The following is a 12468-nucleotide window of genomic DNA, read 5'->3' on the forward strand; positions in this document are numbered from 1 at the left end:
GAGTGAGGGAGAGGGCCTGGGAGGTTGGCTAAGAGCTTTGCCCTGGGAGGAACATCCCAGGGAAGGGTGCCGGGATAGCAGCTAGTTTGGTTGCTCACCTGGATTACTGCAGTCGCTCCGTAACTGGTCTCCTTGCTTTCCCTATTCTCTGCCATTTTCGACACCACAGCTGAAGCAATCCTTTCAAAAATATGAATGAGATCCTCTCCTCAAAACCCTTCTGCACACCCCATGTCATAACAAGTAAAAGGCAAAGCACCCACAATGGCAGCAAGGCCCTCCCTGGTCAGACCCTCTTCTTTCCTCTCTGATCATGTCTCCTCCTTTCCTCCCTGCTTTCTCTGCTGCAGCCCCAGTGGCTTCCTCCTGCTGCCTGAACATGTCAAACATGCTCCCATCTTTCTGCCAAGTGCTGCATGGTTCTCCTTCACTTTAGGTTTTGTCTCTTGTGTCATGTTGGTGGCCTCTGCCTGGCATAAAGCAGAATTCCAGACTCAAAAGAAAGCAGGTCTTCAACATAAAGCATACTCTTTGCACAAACAGTTTAGGCATCATGAGTCATTCTTTTTTTAAAAAAATTTTTTTGGGGGTTGCTCTGGGTCTTCACTGCAGTGCTCAGGCTTCTCGTTGAAGTGGCTTCTGTTGTGGAGCACAGGCTCTAGGCATGCAGGCTCAGTAGTTGCAGCTTGAGGGCTCTAGAGCACAGGCTCAGTAGTTGTGTCTCCTGGGCTTAGGTGCTCCATGGAATGTGGAATCTTCTCAGACCAGGGATTGAACCCATAACCCCTGCACTGGCAGGCAGATTCTTATCCACTATACCACCAGGGAAGTCCCTTGAGTCATTCTAATTAAGGATGATAGGAACACTCCTGACTTTCCCAGGTGCCAGCCATGGACCAGCCTTGCAAACAGACCTTTCTAAGGACGATAGTCTCAGGCTGCTATGCTCACTTTTCTGCACAGCATGGCTAGCACCTTCCCAGTGAGCTCTTCTCTCACCGCCCTCTTTAAAAAAGCAGCTCCTCCACCAGCACTCCCCGCCCTCCTCTCCCTGTTTACTTTTTCTCCATAGCACTCATCACTGACTAAGATACTATATCGTCTACATATTTGTTTATTGCCTGCATCTCCTACTAAAATGTAAGCTTCGTGAGGGGAGGGATTTTTGCCTGGTGTGTTTACTCCCAAACCCCCAGCACCTGGACAGTGCTTGGTACATGGCAGGTACTCAATAATATATGATGAATGAATTAAAAACAGGAAAACATGGCACATGTGGTTAGAACAAAACAAGCTGTGCCGAAAGAGGTAGGAGATGCGGTTGCTGAGCTAATGAGTTGAGAGCAGACAGGGACCTTGTGGGCTGCAGGAAACAGCTTAGACAAACATATTTCTTAAGTCTCATGATCTCTCCATAGGATTGCCCAAATCAGATCTTTACCATTTTCTCAACTTCAACTCTCCTCTCTCCTTGGGGCAACATGTCTATCTCTTTTTCTTTTCATTTAGTTGACAGGATAATTCAGTCTCCAATTCTGTCCAGTGTAACACTTCATGCTCTTCTGCCCTAGAATTTATCACAGTTGTAATAAGTTAATTATTACATTAATAATAATAAATAATAATAGTTAATAATTCATTTAGTATCTGAGTTCTCCACTGAACTGAAAAATCCTATCTTGTTAATGCTATATCCTCAGTGCCTAACCCAGAACTCAACAAATATCTGAACGAATGACTTGCTTTTCTTCAGAGTGCAGATGACGCTGGACTAGGCTAGGCCTCCTGGGGACCTTGAACCACCCCAGCGCTTTCCCATGCTCTCAGCCTAAAACCTGATCACCATTTATTTCTCTAACCTCTCCCCAGATTTGAAGCACACAGTGCCAGGCAAATCCCGGCCTCTCCATGACTCAGTTTCTGATGCTTGGCTGTGGATGTTCACTTTGCAGGAGTCCTTGGAAAAGGCCCAGCTGCTTGCAGTAATTGGGGACCAGCTTATCCAAAGCCACCATTATGCAGTGGACTCCATCAGACCCAGGTGTGCAGAGCTCAGGCACCTTTGTGATGACTTCATCAATGAAAACAAAAAGAAACATGACATTTTAGAAAAGTCCTTGGAGTTGCATAGAAGGTTGGACAAGGTGAGCAAAACTAAGCCGTGACCATAATGTGTGCAAAATGTCCTGTGAAGAAGTCTTAATCATATTTGCCCTCCCTACCCTCATTATTGTTGAGAGGATAAAGTGCTTCATGTGGAACAGCACTCAAGAAGCATTAAAAACTGTACTAATCTGAAGTTATAGAAGTACTGAAGGTGAAAAATGCCCTAGCCATCCACCACATCCCATTTGAATGAAAAAAAGTCCACATCTTCTGTGTGGACTCAGACTTAAAGTGTGTTTTGACCTGACCCAGCCTTTCTTGATGCCCCATCAAGTGTACAGAGAATGAAGCACTGTAGTTGCAAAGTGCTTCTCCTCATTAAAGGCATCAGATTGTGAATCCTTTTGAAGAAGCCTAAGTAATAATGACCATTATACACTCCTACTATATATTGAGTACCTACTGTGTTTCTACCAGGAGCATAATTGGATCATCTATTTAATCCTTAATATAACCTGTGAGGAAGATAATAATGGCCTCATTTAAGAGATAGAAATTGATATTCAACATAGTTGAATGGGTCGATGAGTCACAGCATTTAGTACATAAGGTGAGCGTGCTATAATTGCAGATTTCCTGATGGACCACTCTGCAGACTCTGATTCAGTAAGTCTGGGATGATGCCCAAAAATCAATATTTTCATCAAGTGTCCAGGTGATTTGATGCAGGTGGTACCTAGACAACACTGAGGAACCCTGGAATAAAAGTTTGCCCAAGACCACACATGGGGTAAATAGGGGATTGCAGATTTCGGGTCAGGGTGGCCAAATTCCAAGACTCAGACTCCTTAGACTAGACTGCAACTCTGTATGCAGAGTGCTCACGGGGAGGGGGTGCCTCCGCCCACACCCCACTGCCCTTCAGTGGTGATCTCTGAGGCAGGTGGCCAGTCAGCAGGGGCCTTTACTTCTGGAGCCTTCCCTATCAGCTGTTCCAGCCAACACAGGGCTCATACCATGAGTCAGCATGCTCCATTCCCACAGTTGTTTCTCTCTAATAGCTGGGAGCACCCGCCCAGGCTGTTTACATCATCCCATTGCCACAGGGATTTTAGTGTCAAGGAAATACAGCTGCTCCAGAAGCAAGTGGCTCAGAAGGGCCTGGAGCACAGCCTGCTCTGTGTGCTGTGCTCTTAGCAAGATTAGCTAGCTGCTGTTTCCCTCACTCCATTTCTGCTCCAGACATAATAGCCTAATGCAATCTGAGGAGGGTGTGTGTGTGTGTGTGTGTGTGTGTGTGTGTGTGTGTGTGAGGGAACAAGTAGCTGCTGTGACTCTGCAGAAGACCCGATCCTAGTATTTTCTGCAGATACAGGCATGATTTTAAAGAGAAAGTTTTCACAGTATGTATCAAAGCAAATTTCATATTATTTTGAAAATTCAAAAATATCAGAAGGAGGAGGAAAACAATTATTCATGGACGCTACTTACATTCCACTCCCCTCCTCATCCCCACACAATAGGAATCATCCATTTTAATATATCTTTATATGATTTCTTTGTAATTCTAAAAGTAGTACACATTCGGTGTAGGTAATTTAAGGGAAAAGTCAAGACAAACTTAAGTTGCCTATAATTTTCCCACTTAGAGATAACTACTTCGGAGCTCCCTTTGGATCTTTTTTTTCTCTGTACAGTTATTTTACATACCTCTTTAGGTCACGCAATAAATGGTAATGCAGATGTACTTGCAAGGGTAGCTTCTTTTCATATAAATATTTAGACAAGGGCCCTTGTTTGTTTAAGTTTTTTAAAAATCAAATTGTTAGAATTCTCTACCTATGTGATTTCATCCCAACATTCTGGAAAGTTTAAGTACTGCTGTTCTGAGTCAAGAGTTTTGCATCCTTAGATTCTTCCCTTGGAAAGACAAATAGAAATGTGGACAGAGGAAAATGGTATTCTTGTTAAAGGAGACATTCCCTCTATCAGGAGGGCATGGAGGGCCCAGGTCTGAAGCCTCATTTTTCACTCTGTGCTCTTGTAACCAATTAAGATGCAAGAAAAGTGGCCTAGAGGTTAGACCCAAAAAGCCATTTGTGGTATTTTTCAATGGTTAGACCAAACATAGAAACAACCCAACTCTCTCCTCTTAGAGATGTGGCAACTATTGTCAGTGGAGAAGAATGTTTATGTGATTTATTTTTTGATTAAGTAACTTTCCTAAAAAGTCTGCAGGTATAAAATTGATTTGGCCTTGTCCACCTCATGGTTATATTTTTGGACCTCTAAACTTGATCCTGGATGACATTACATCTCATGATGATTGCCTGTTGTCTCAGAATCCTTGTGGACCCCATATGAGCTTGGACCTCCTGAGGATGGTGGTGGCTGAGCTCTGGGCAGGCTAACTGCACAGGGCACTGTGTTTCTTTCCAAAAGGTCAGCCAGTGGTGTGAAGCAGGAGTCTACCTCTTGGCTTCCCAAGCTGTAGACAAGTGCCAGTCCCGAGAGGGTGTTGACATTGCCTTGAATGACATTGAGACATTCCTGGGCACAGCAAAGGAGTACCAGTTGCCCAGCTCCAAGGACTTTTACAACCAGTATGAGTTGATGCTCACTCTTGATATAAAGGTAATTTTTCTGAGTTATTTTGATCTGTGGTTGGGAAAGGGATGTGGGGGGACATTGCATGTTGCCCAAGCAAATTTATGTTGAATGTACTGAGCAGATTAACCAGCTCTCAAGTGGCCTCTTAGACTCCTGGTCTGTGCTTCCTGGAAAACTGACCCTTCATCTCTTGATTCAAATAACTTTCATTCTCTGTCATTCATTTCTCTGCAAATACTTATGAGCATCTCTGACATATCATGCTCTGTGCTGAAGGCCAAGGACACAGTTATGAGCAGAAATAGATGTGGTTCCATCCTTCACTGAACTTACAGTTTATGTACAGGAGAGGCTGACATTAATAAATATCAAATACAAAACACAAAAATGTATTGCAAACTAAGAAAAGTGCTTAAGAGGATGTATTCAGGGTTCTATTGTATTCAGAGGAACTTGACCTGGACTGAGGGTCAGGGAAGTTCCCTGGGAAGATTCACTTGAGCCAAGGCCCAGAAAATGAATAGAGAAGATGGGAGAGGCTTTCCAGATTGAAGGATCAGCATGTGCAAGGTTTCAGGGCTGAAGGGAGCCTGGCACAAGTTCAGAACCCCAAATTCAGAACAACTGGAGTACAGAACACAAAGGGTGTTTGGGGTGAGATTAGAGAGGGGTACATGAATTGGGGCTTTGTGGGGCATATGAAGGAGTTTGGTCTTTATTCTGAGAAACACTGAAGGATTTAAGAAGGAGAATAACTGGATCAGATTTGCATTTCGAGAGGAGCACTTGTTCTGCGAAGCCAACAGAATTATAGACAATACACTTTCCTCTTAGAGCCATATCACCTTGTATGTGCTTCTTCTGAAGGGGCTTTTTTAAACCTCTTTTGAGTCACAGACCCTTTTGAGAATCTGATACACATATTTTTATGGTTCTGTACTCAGGCTAAATGGAACTTGATGTAGGTACTGTTTACAAAGATATGGGCAGAATTTAGGAAACCCAATATGGATGGTGAAGCACCCCAGACTAGCAAGAATAGGGGACAGTTACCACCACTAAGCCTGAAAGACAAATGGGAACTCAAGAAGCACTATAGCTGTGGCTGTAAGAGAGATAGCCCGTAAGACCTGTGGCCTTGGGCAGAGGCCACAGCTGGTGGGGAAATATATAGCCTTACTTTTCTCTCCCTCTCAGATTTCCTAGTGGTTCATCTCACTGGCCAAATCCAACTAAAAGCCCATGGGCCTCTAGTGAGCCCATTTGATGGCAACTGTAGAGGTCAGCTTCCTGGGACACAGAGCAGTGTAGAGAAGATGTAATGGGGGAACAAACAAGGAATGCCCAGTATGTATAGCTTTTATGATTAATTTTAAGGGAACACCTTGAAGGATATCCATGGATCCAGGCTAAGATCCTTTGCTCCAAAATGATACATAGCAAACTGTATTCTAGTTATTTATTTTTAATGTCTGTCTTGTTTATTATACTGGAAGCTGCAGTGAGGCAAGAGCCTCACCCACCTCTGTGTTCCTGTGTCTAGCCTGTGCCTGGTATCTTACAGTCCATGTTTGTTGAACAAACGGACAGGCAGGTGGCAAGTGGGCCAAGTACAGTGAGGGCAGCTTGGTATGGGGTTGTGCCTCAGTGATAGTCTTTCCCTGACTCTTCCTGGTGGGTTTTGGTGTTAAGATATGATCTTAACGTGGTGTTGGGGGTAGTTAGGCTGGTCCCCTTTCCCTAACACAGGGACCCTTCTACTTCCCTACAGAGAGGACAAAGAGAAGGTGCATCTAGCATCTGTGCTATATTGTAGACTCAGGATTTGGTAGCCTCAGATTGTATTTCCAAAGCAGAATGGTCTCATTTAGCTCCACGTCCATTAGCTGCACAAACAAGTTAAGGTCAACCAGGGAGACTTGTGGCCACAGATGCCATTTTGGCCAACACCAGCAAACGTTATAGCCACATCTCCCACCAGAAAATGAGTGAAACTTAAAAAACCACTTCCAAGAAATAGGCAGAAACAAGGAGGAAGGAGGAGGCCAGAGAGAAATTTAATTTTAAAACCCAAAATGGACCCTCTAAGTCCCCCAAACCCATCTTTTTCTTCTTTTGGTTTGGAGTAAAATTCTAGATGTTAATATTCAGATATCCTATTCTGTCAGAGAGTTTTATCCACTGAGGAGTAATGACTTGGTTGTCAAAATGAATATTCTATAGATAAAGAAATAATCCTTGTTATATGCATATACACACATTGGTACAGATACATGTATCTCCTTAGTTGGACAGTTGGTTCCAGGCATAGAAACAAGACCCCTAGTATCAATGAGCACACCCACCTCTGATATCTTAGTTTCTAATACCATTCTCCAGTTAAAGAGAACTGGGCTTCTTGGAGAAATGGCCATATCTAAGACTGGGAAAGGAAATGTACAAAATGATCCTAGAGAGGGTTATCAAGATTGCAGAATGGGGGATGCGAAGTTCAACTCTCCCAAAAAACACATCAAGATTACATCAACACGTGGAACAGTTCTCACTGAAAACAAATGAGACTGGTAGAAAGACACTTATACAACCAAAGCTATAAGAAAGATCCATATGGAATTAGGTCAGGACCACACCCCTGGGAGAGGACACAAAAAAGGAGGGGGATTACACAGGCCTTTTAGGGAGTGAGCAATTTGAACCACATATAGGCACCCCAGCCCTGGGATCTGCAACAAGGAAGATGAGTCCCTTTAGTTGGTTTGAAAACTGAAACAAGGTGGATTAAGCACATTGAAATTCCCCGGGATTCTGGCTAGTTTCCTGTGTCTGCACCAATGACTGACTCAGCCCAAGCTAAGTGCTCATTTGGCAGTTCTTGCTCTGTGGTGCAGCTTGACACTAGGGCAAGAGCTGCCACAGCTTTTGGAAGAGTACAGTTGTGGGGGTTGGGGTGTGGAGCTGGCTCAGACCTGGCACAGCACCCAAACTGGGGCGAGGGCAGCCGTTACTGGTGCTCATGGAGGAGGCAGATCCAGAGTAGTCTGAATTCTGACTTATGTGCTGGAACCACTCCAGCACACACCGCAGTCCACACCAGGTGCCCACTCTGACCCTTCTTGTTCCAGCACTGCTTCCCTCTGGGGCAATTCTGGGGAAAGGGGGAGAGCACACAGAATAGAACCACCTCAGACCCAACTCTCAGGGCCTCTGTTCCAGCAATCTGAGATTAGACCCCTCAACCAATAGGGCAGTGATAGCCACTGAGCTGAGGGGAAGTCTGAGTCATACCTGGCTCTGGCTTCAGCCCCTCCATCTCCAGCCCATAACCTACCAAGGTGCTAGCTGCCAGCACACCCTAAGGAAAGATATGACTTGTGTTCATGTCAGATCCAGCTCTCCCACCAAAGCCATTGGGCACATGCAGACTATCTAGGGATGCTCCCACACAAGGACACCCTTCAAGACCAGGATAGAGAACTGTTTCACCTAATTTCATAAAGACAGAAAAAGTTAAGCAGAATAAAAAGACAGTAAAAGTTGTTTGTTTCAAATGAAAGAACAAGAAAAAAAAAACCTGAAGAAACAACTAATGAAACAGAGATAAATAATTTACCAGATGAATAGTTCAAAGTGTTGGTAATAAGAATGCTAACTGAACTAGGGAAAAGAATAGGTGAACACAGTGGAAATATTAACAAGGAACTAAGAAATATAAAAAAGAACCAGTCAGAACTTAAGAATACAATAACTGAAATGAAAAACACACTAGAAGGAATTAACAGCAGACCAGGTGAAACAGAAGAATACACAAGTGGTCTGGAAGACAGAATAATGGAAACTTCCCAATCAGAATAGCAGAAAGAAAACAAATTTTAAAAATGAGAATAGATTAAGAGACCCCTGCAAAGAGTCAGACACGACTGAGCGACTGAACTGAACTGAACTGAACTGGAACAACATTAAGCATACCAGCATTTGCATTATAGAGGCCCCAGAAGGAAAAAAGAGAGAGAGACAGAGGAGTCAAAAATGTATTTGATGAAATTATAGCTGAAAACTTCCCAAAGCCGAGGAAGGAAACAGATAACCAGGTACAAGAAGCACAGAGCAGCCCACACCAGATGAACCCAAAGAGACCCACACTAGGTGTAATTAAAATGACAAAAGTTGAAGATAAAGAGAGTTCTAAAGGCAACAAGAGGGGGAGAAAAAAAGAGCTATATACAAGGGAACCCCCATAAGGCTATCAGCTGATTTTTCTGCAGAAACTTTGCAGTCCAGAGTGAGTGGCTATGATATATTTAAAATGCTGAAAGAAAAAAAACTACAATGTATGATACTCTACACAGTAAGATTACCTTTTAGAATTGAATGAGAGATAACTTACTAGATGAGCAAAAACTAAAAGAGTTCATCAATACTAAATAAATGTTAAAAGAGATGATCCAAAGTAGAAAGAAAATGCTACAAGAAGTAAGAATCTATAGGAAAGGAAAAATTCCAATAGTAAAAGCAAATGTGTAGTGAAGGCTGTGGATGAACCACTTAACTAAGCTGGTAGGAAGATTAAAAGATAAAAAATCATAAAATTAAACATAATTACAGTGAACAGTGAAGAGATACTCATGAAGATGTAAAATACACATCAAAAACACAAAACATGAGGGAGGGGCAGTAAAAAAGTGTAGCTGTTTTAGAATGTGTTTTAATTTAAATGAGTACCAGTTTGAAACAAATGAATATAGTTACAGATAAACATATATGAACTCCATAATAACCACAAATCAAAACCCACAACAGATATACAAAAATCAGAGAGAGAGGAACACGAGCATTCCACTAAAGAAAATCATGAAACCACGAGTTAAGAAACTAAAAGAAGGAAAGGACAGACAACAGCTACAAAAACCAGAAAACAAGTAACAAAATGGCAGTAAGTACAAAACTATCAATAATTATTTATATGTCAGTGGAATAAATTCTCCAGTCAAAAGACAGAGAGTGGCTGATTGGATTAAAAAAGAATACCTCTCTATATGTGACTTACAAGAGACTCACTTCAGAGCTAAAGACACACAGACTGAAAGTGAGAGGATGGTAAAAGATATTTTGTACAAATGGAAACAGCAATAAAGAGAAGGTAGTAATATCAGACAAAATGGACTTTAAAACAAAGTCTATAATAAAGGACAAAGAAGAGTATTATTTAATGATAAAGGGATCAATACAAGAATATACAAGGGGTATAACTCTTATTAACATGTATGCACCTAGTATAGGAAAACCTAAATCTATAAAGCAAATATTAACCGACTTAATGGGAAGCTTCCCAGTGGCTCAGTGGTAAATAATTTGCCTGCAATGCAGGAGATGCAGGAGACATGGATTTAATCCCTGGGTCAGAAAGATCCCCTGGAGGAGGAAATGACGATCTTTCCCAGCATCAGGGTCTTTTCAAATGAGTCAGTTCTTCACATCAGGTAGCGAAGTACTGGAGTTTCAGCTTCAGCATTTGTCCTTCTCATGGAATATCCAGGGTTGATTTCCTTTAGGATTGACTGGTTTGATCTCCTTGCTGTCCAAGGGACTCTCAAAAGTCTTCAATACCACAATTCGAAAGTATCAATTCTTTGGCACTCAGCCTTGATTATGGTCCAACTCTCACGACTACAAACCATACAAACCATAGCTTTGACTATATAGACTTTTGTTGGCAAAGCTGTCTAGATTTGTCATAGCTTTCCTTCCAAGGAGCAATCGTCTTTTAATTTCATGGCTGCAGTCACTGTCTGCAGTGACTTTGGAGCCCAAGAAAATAAAATCAGTCAGTGTTTCCACTATTTCTCCTTGTATTTGCCATGAAGTAACTTATACTTAGAACTGGACATGGAACAATGTTCCATGAACATGAACATCATTCAAAATTGGGAAAGGAGTACATCTATTCATCGCCTCCACTGTATAATCATAAGGGATTGCTACCTATTTTTATAAATCAAGTTTTATCAGAACACAGTTGCTCACTTTCATTTATGTGTTATCTATCATCTATGACTGCTTTTGTGCTAAAATAGCCAAGTTTGGCAGATTCATCAGAGACTAGAGGATCTGCAAAGCCTGAAATATTTGCTGTTTGGTCCTTTTCAAAAAAATTGCCAATCTGTGGTCTAGATCAAAACTTTTCAATAGAAATATAATGTAAACCATGCATGTAATTCAAGATTTTCTGGTAGCTGCATTTTAAAAAATAAAAAGAAACAAATCAATTTTAATAATGTTTTCTTCCACCTTTGTGCAAAATATTTCAACATAAATCACTGTTGTATAATTAACTATATTTTAATGAGATATTTTATGTTCTTTTTTCAAGTAAATGTTCAAAATCCAGTGTGTATTTAAACAATGCAGCTCAAATCAGACTAGCTGCATTCCAGGTGCTCACTAACCACATGTGGCCAGTGGGTACTGGATAGACAGTTCAGGTCTGCCTTCAGATCCTCCAAGGAATGAGGCCAGACTCAGATTTTAGTGCAGAGGTCAGCCTTGACAGGGCCTTAGGCTATAGGGGAAGAGTTGTTCCATAGCTAACATTCCAAACCTCAGGATCTTTGCTCTTTCCTCAGAAGATGGTTCAGCATAGAAAAGACAAATTTACTTTTTCCAGTTGCCAAATGTGGCAACCTCCCTGGATGTGTGCTGAGCCTGTACTTTTGAAATTTGGCATCCTCAGACCACCCTGCATGGGTTATGGTGGTTCAACTCTTCTGAGTCCCTCCTTTGGTGGTTAAAATCATCCACAAGATGGATGTCAGAGTCAGCATGACAAAGAGAAAGCTACCCACTTCCTTGACCCACCAGAATTGAAGGGACATCATGCTGAAAGAAATGTATTTCAGCTGGATTCAGACCTTGGGGAAACCCAGGTGAAACAGTTCTGGTTTCTTGTTCTCCTGAATCTCTGCCTTAGGGAACATAGTCCCTTGTGAGAACATGTTTGAGTTCCATCTTTCTCCTGGTACTATATCAGTTTATTTCTTTCCTACTTATATAGAGAGAAGAGGTCTTGCAGAATAAAATTTAAATGTATATCCTTTTCATCACACATCCTTGTGGTTCCCTTGATCCTGCCTCAAAATTTAGATACCCCTTCCCCTACAATACTTATAGTCTTTTCTCCACCAGGGCCTTTATTCAGGTTACATTTCTCATTTTGGAATCATTCTTTTGTAAGTTGGCATGTGACATCCTTTTCTACCATGAATGGATTTGGCTTAGTGAGCATTTACCTGCTCAGCATATATTAACTCATAGTCAACAAAAGAGTCCGAAGTACTTGCAGTAATTGGATGCAATCTCAAAAATGACAGAATGATCTCTGCTTGTTTCCAAGGCAAACCATTCAATATTACAGTAATCCAAGTCTATGCCCTGACCAGTAATGCTGAAGAAGCTGAAGTTGTATGGTTCTATGAGATCTTCTAGAACTAACACCCAAAAAAGACGTCCTTTTCATGATAGGGGACTGGAATGCAAAAGTAGGAAGTCAAGAAATACCTGGAGTAACAGGCTAATTTGGCCTCGGAGTATAGAATGAAGCAGGGCAAAGGCTAATAGAGTTTTGCCAAGAGAACGCACTGGTCATAGCAAACACCCTCTTCCAAAAACACAAAAGAAGACTCTACGCGTGGACATCACCAGATGGTCAACACCAAAATCAGGTTGATTATATTCTTTGCAGCCAAAGATGGAGAAGCT

At 41.9% G+C, this 12468-nt stretch overlaps 1 protein-coding gene across 1 annotated transcript in view; it reads left to right on the forward strand.

Annotated features, from left to right (window-relative positions):
* Positions 1-12468, forward strand: part of MCF2L2 (MCF.2 cell line derived transforming sequence-like 2) — a 279399-nt gene that overhangs the window by 124082 nt on the left and 142849 nt on the right. Inside the window, exons 11-12 of the mRNA XM_068968757.1 lie at positions 1953-2144; positions 4549-4740. Coding sequence (XP_068824858.1) covers positions 1953-2144; positions 4549-4740 — 384 coding nt within the window. The remainder of the gene's footprint in view (positions 1-1952; positions 2145-4548; positions 4741-12468) is intronic.

The sequence above is a fragment of the Capricornis sumatraensis genome, chromosome 1 (assembly GCF_032405125.1).
Source record: "Capricornis sumatraensis isolate serow.1 chromosome 1, serow.2, whole genome shotgun sequence".
Taxonomy (NCBI): domain Eukaryota; kingdom Metazoa; phylum Chordata; class Mammalia; order Artiodactyla; family Bovidae; genus Capricornis; species Capricornis sumatraensis.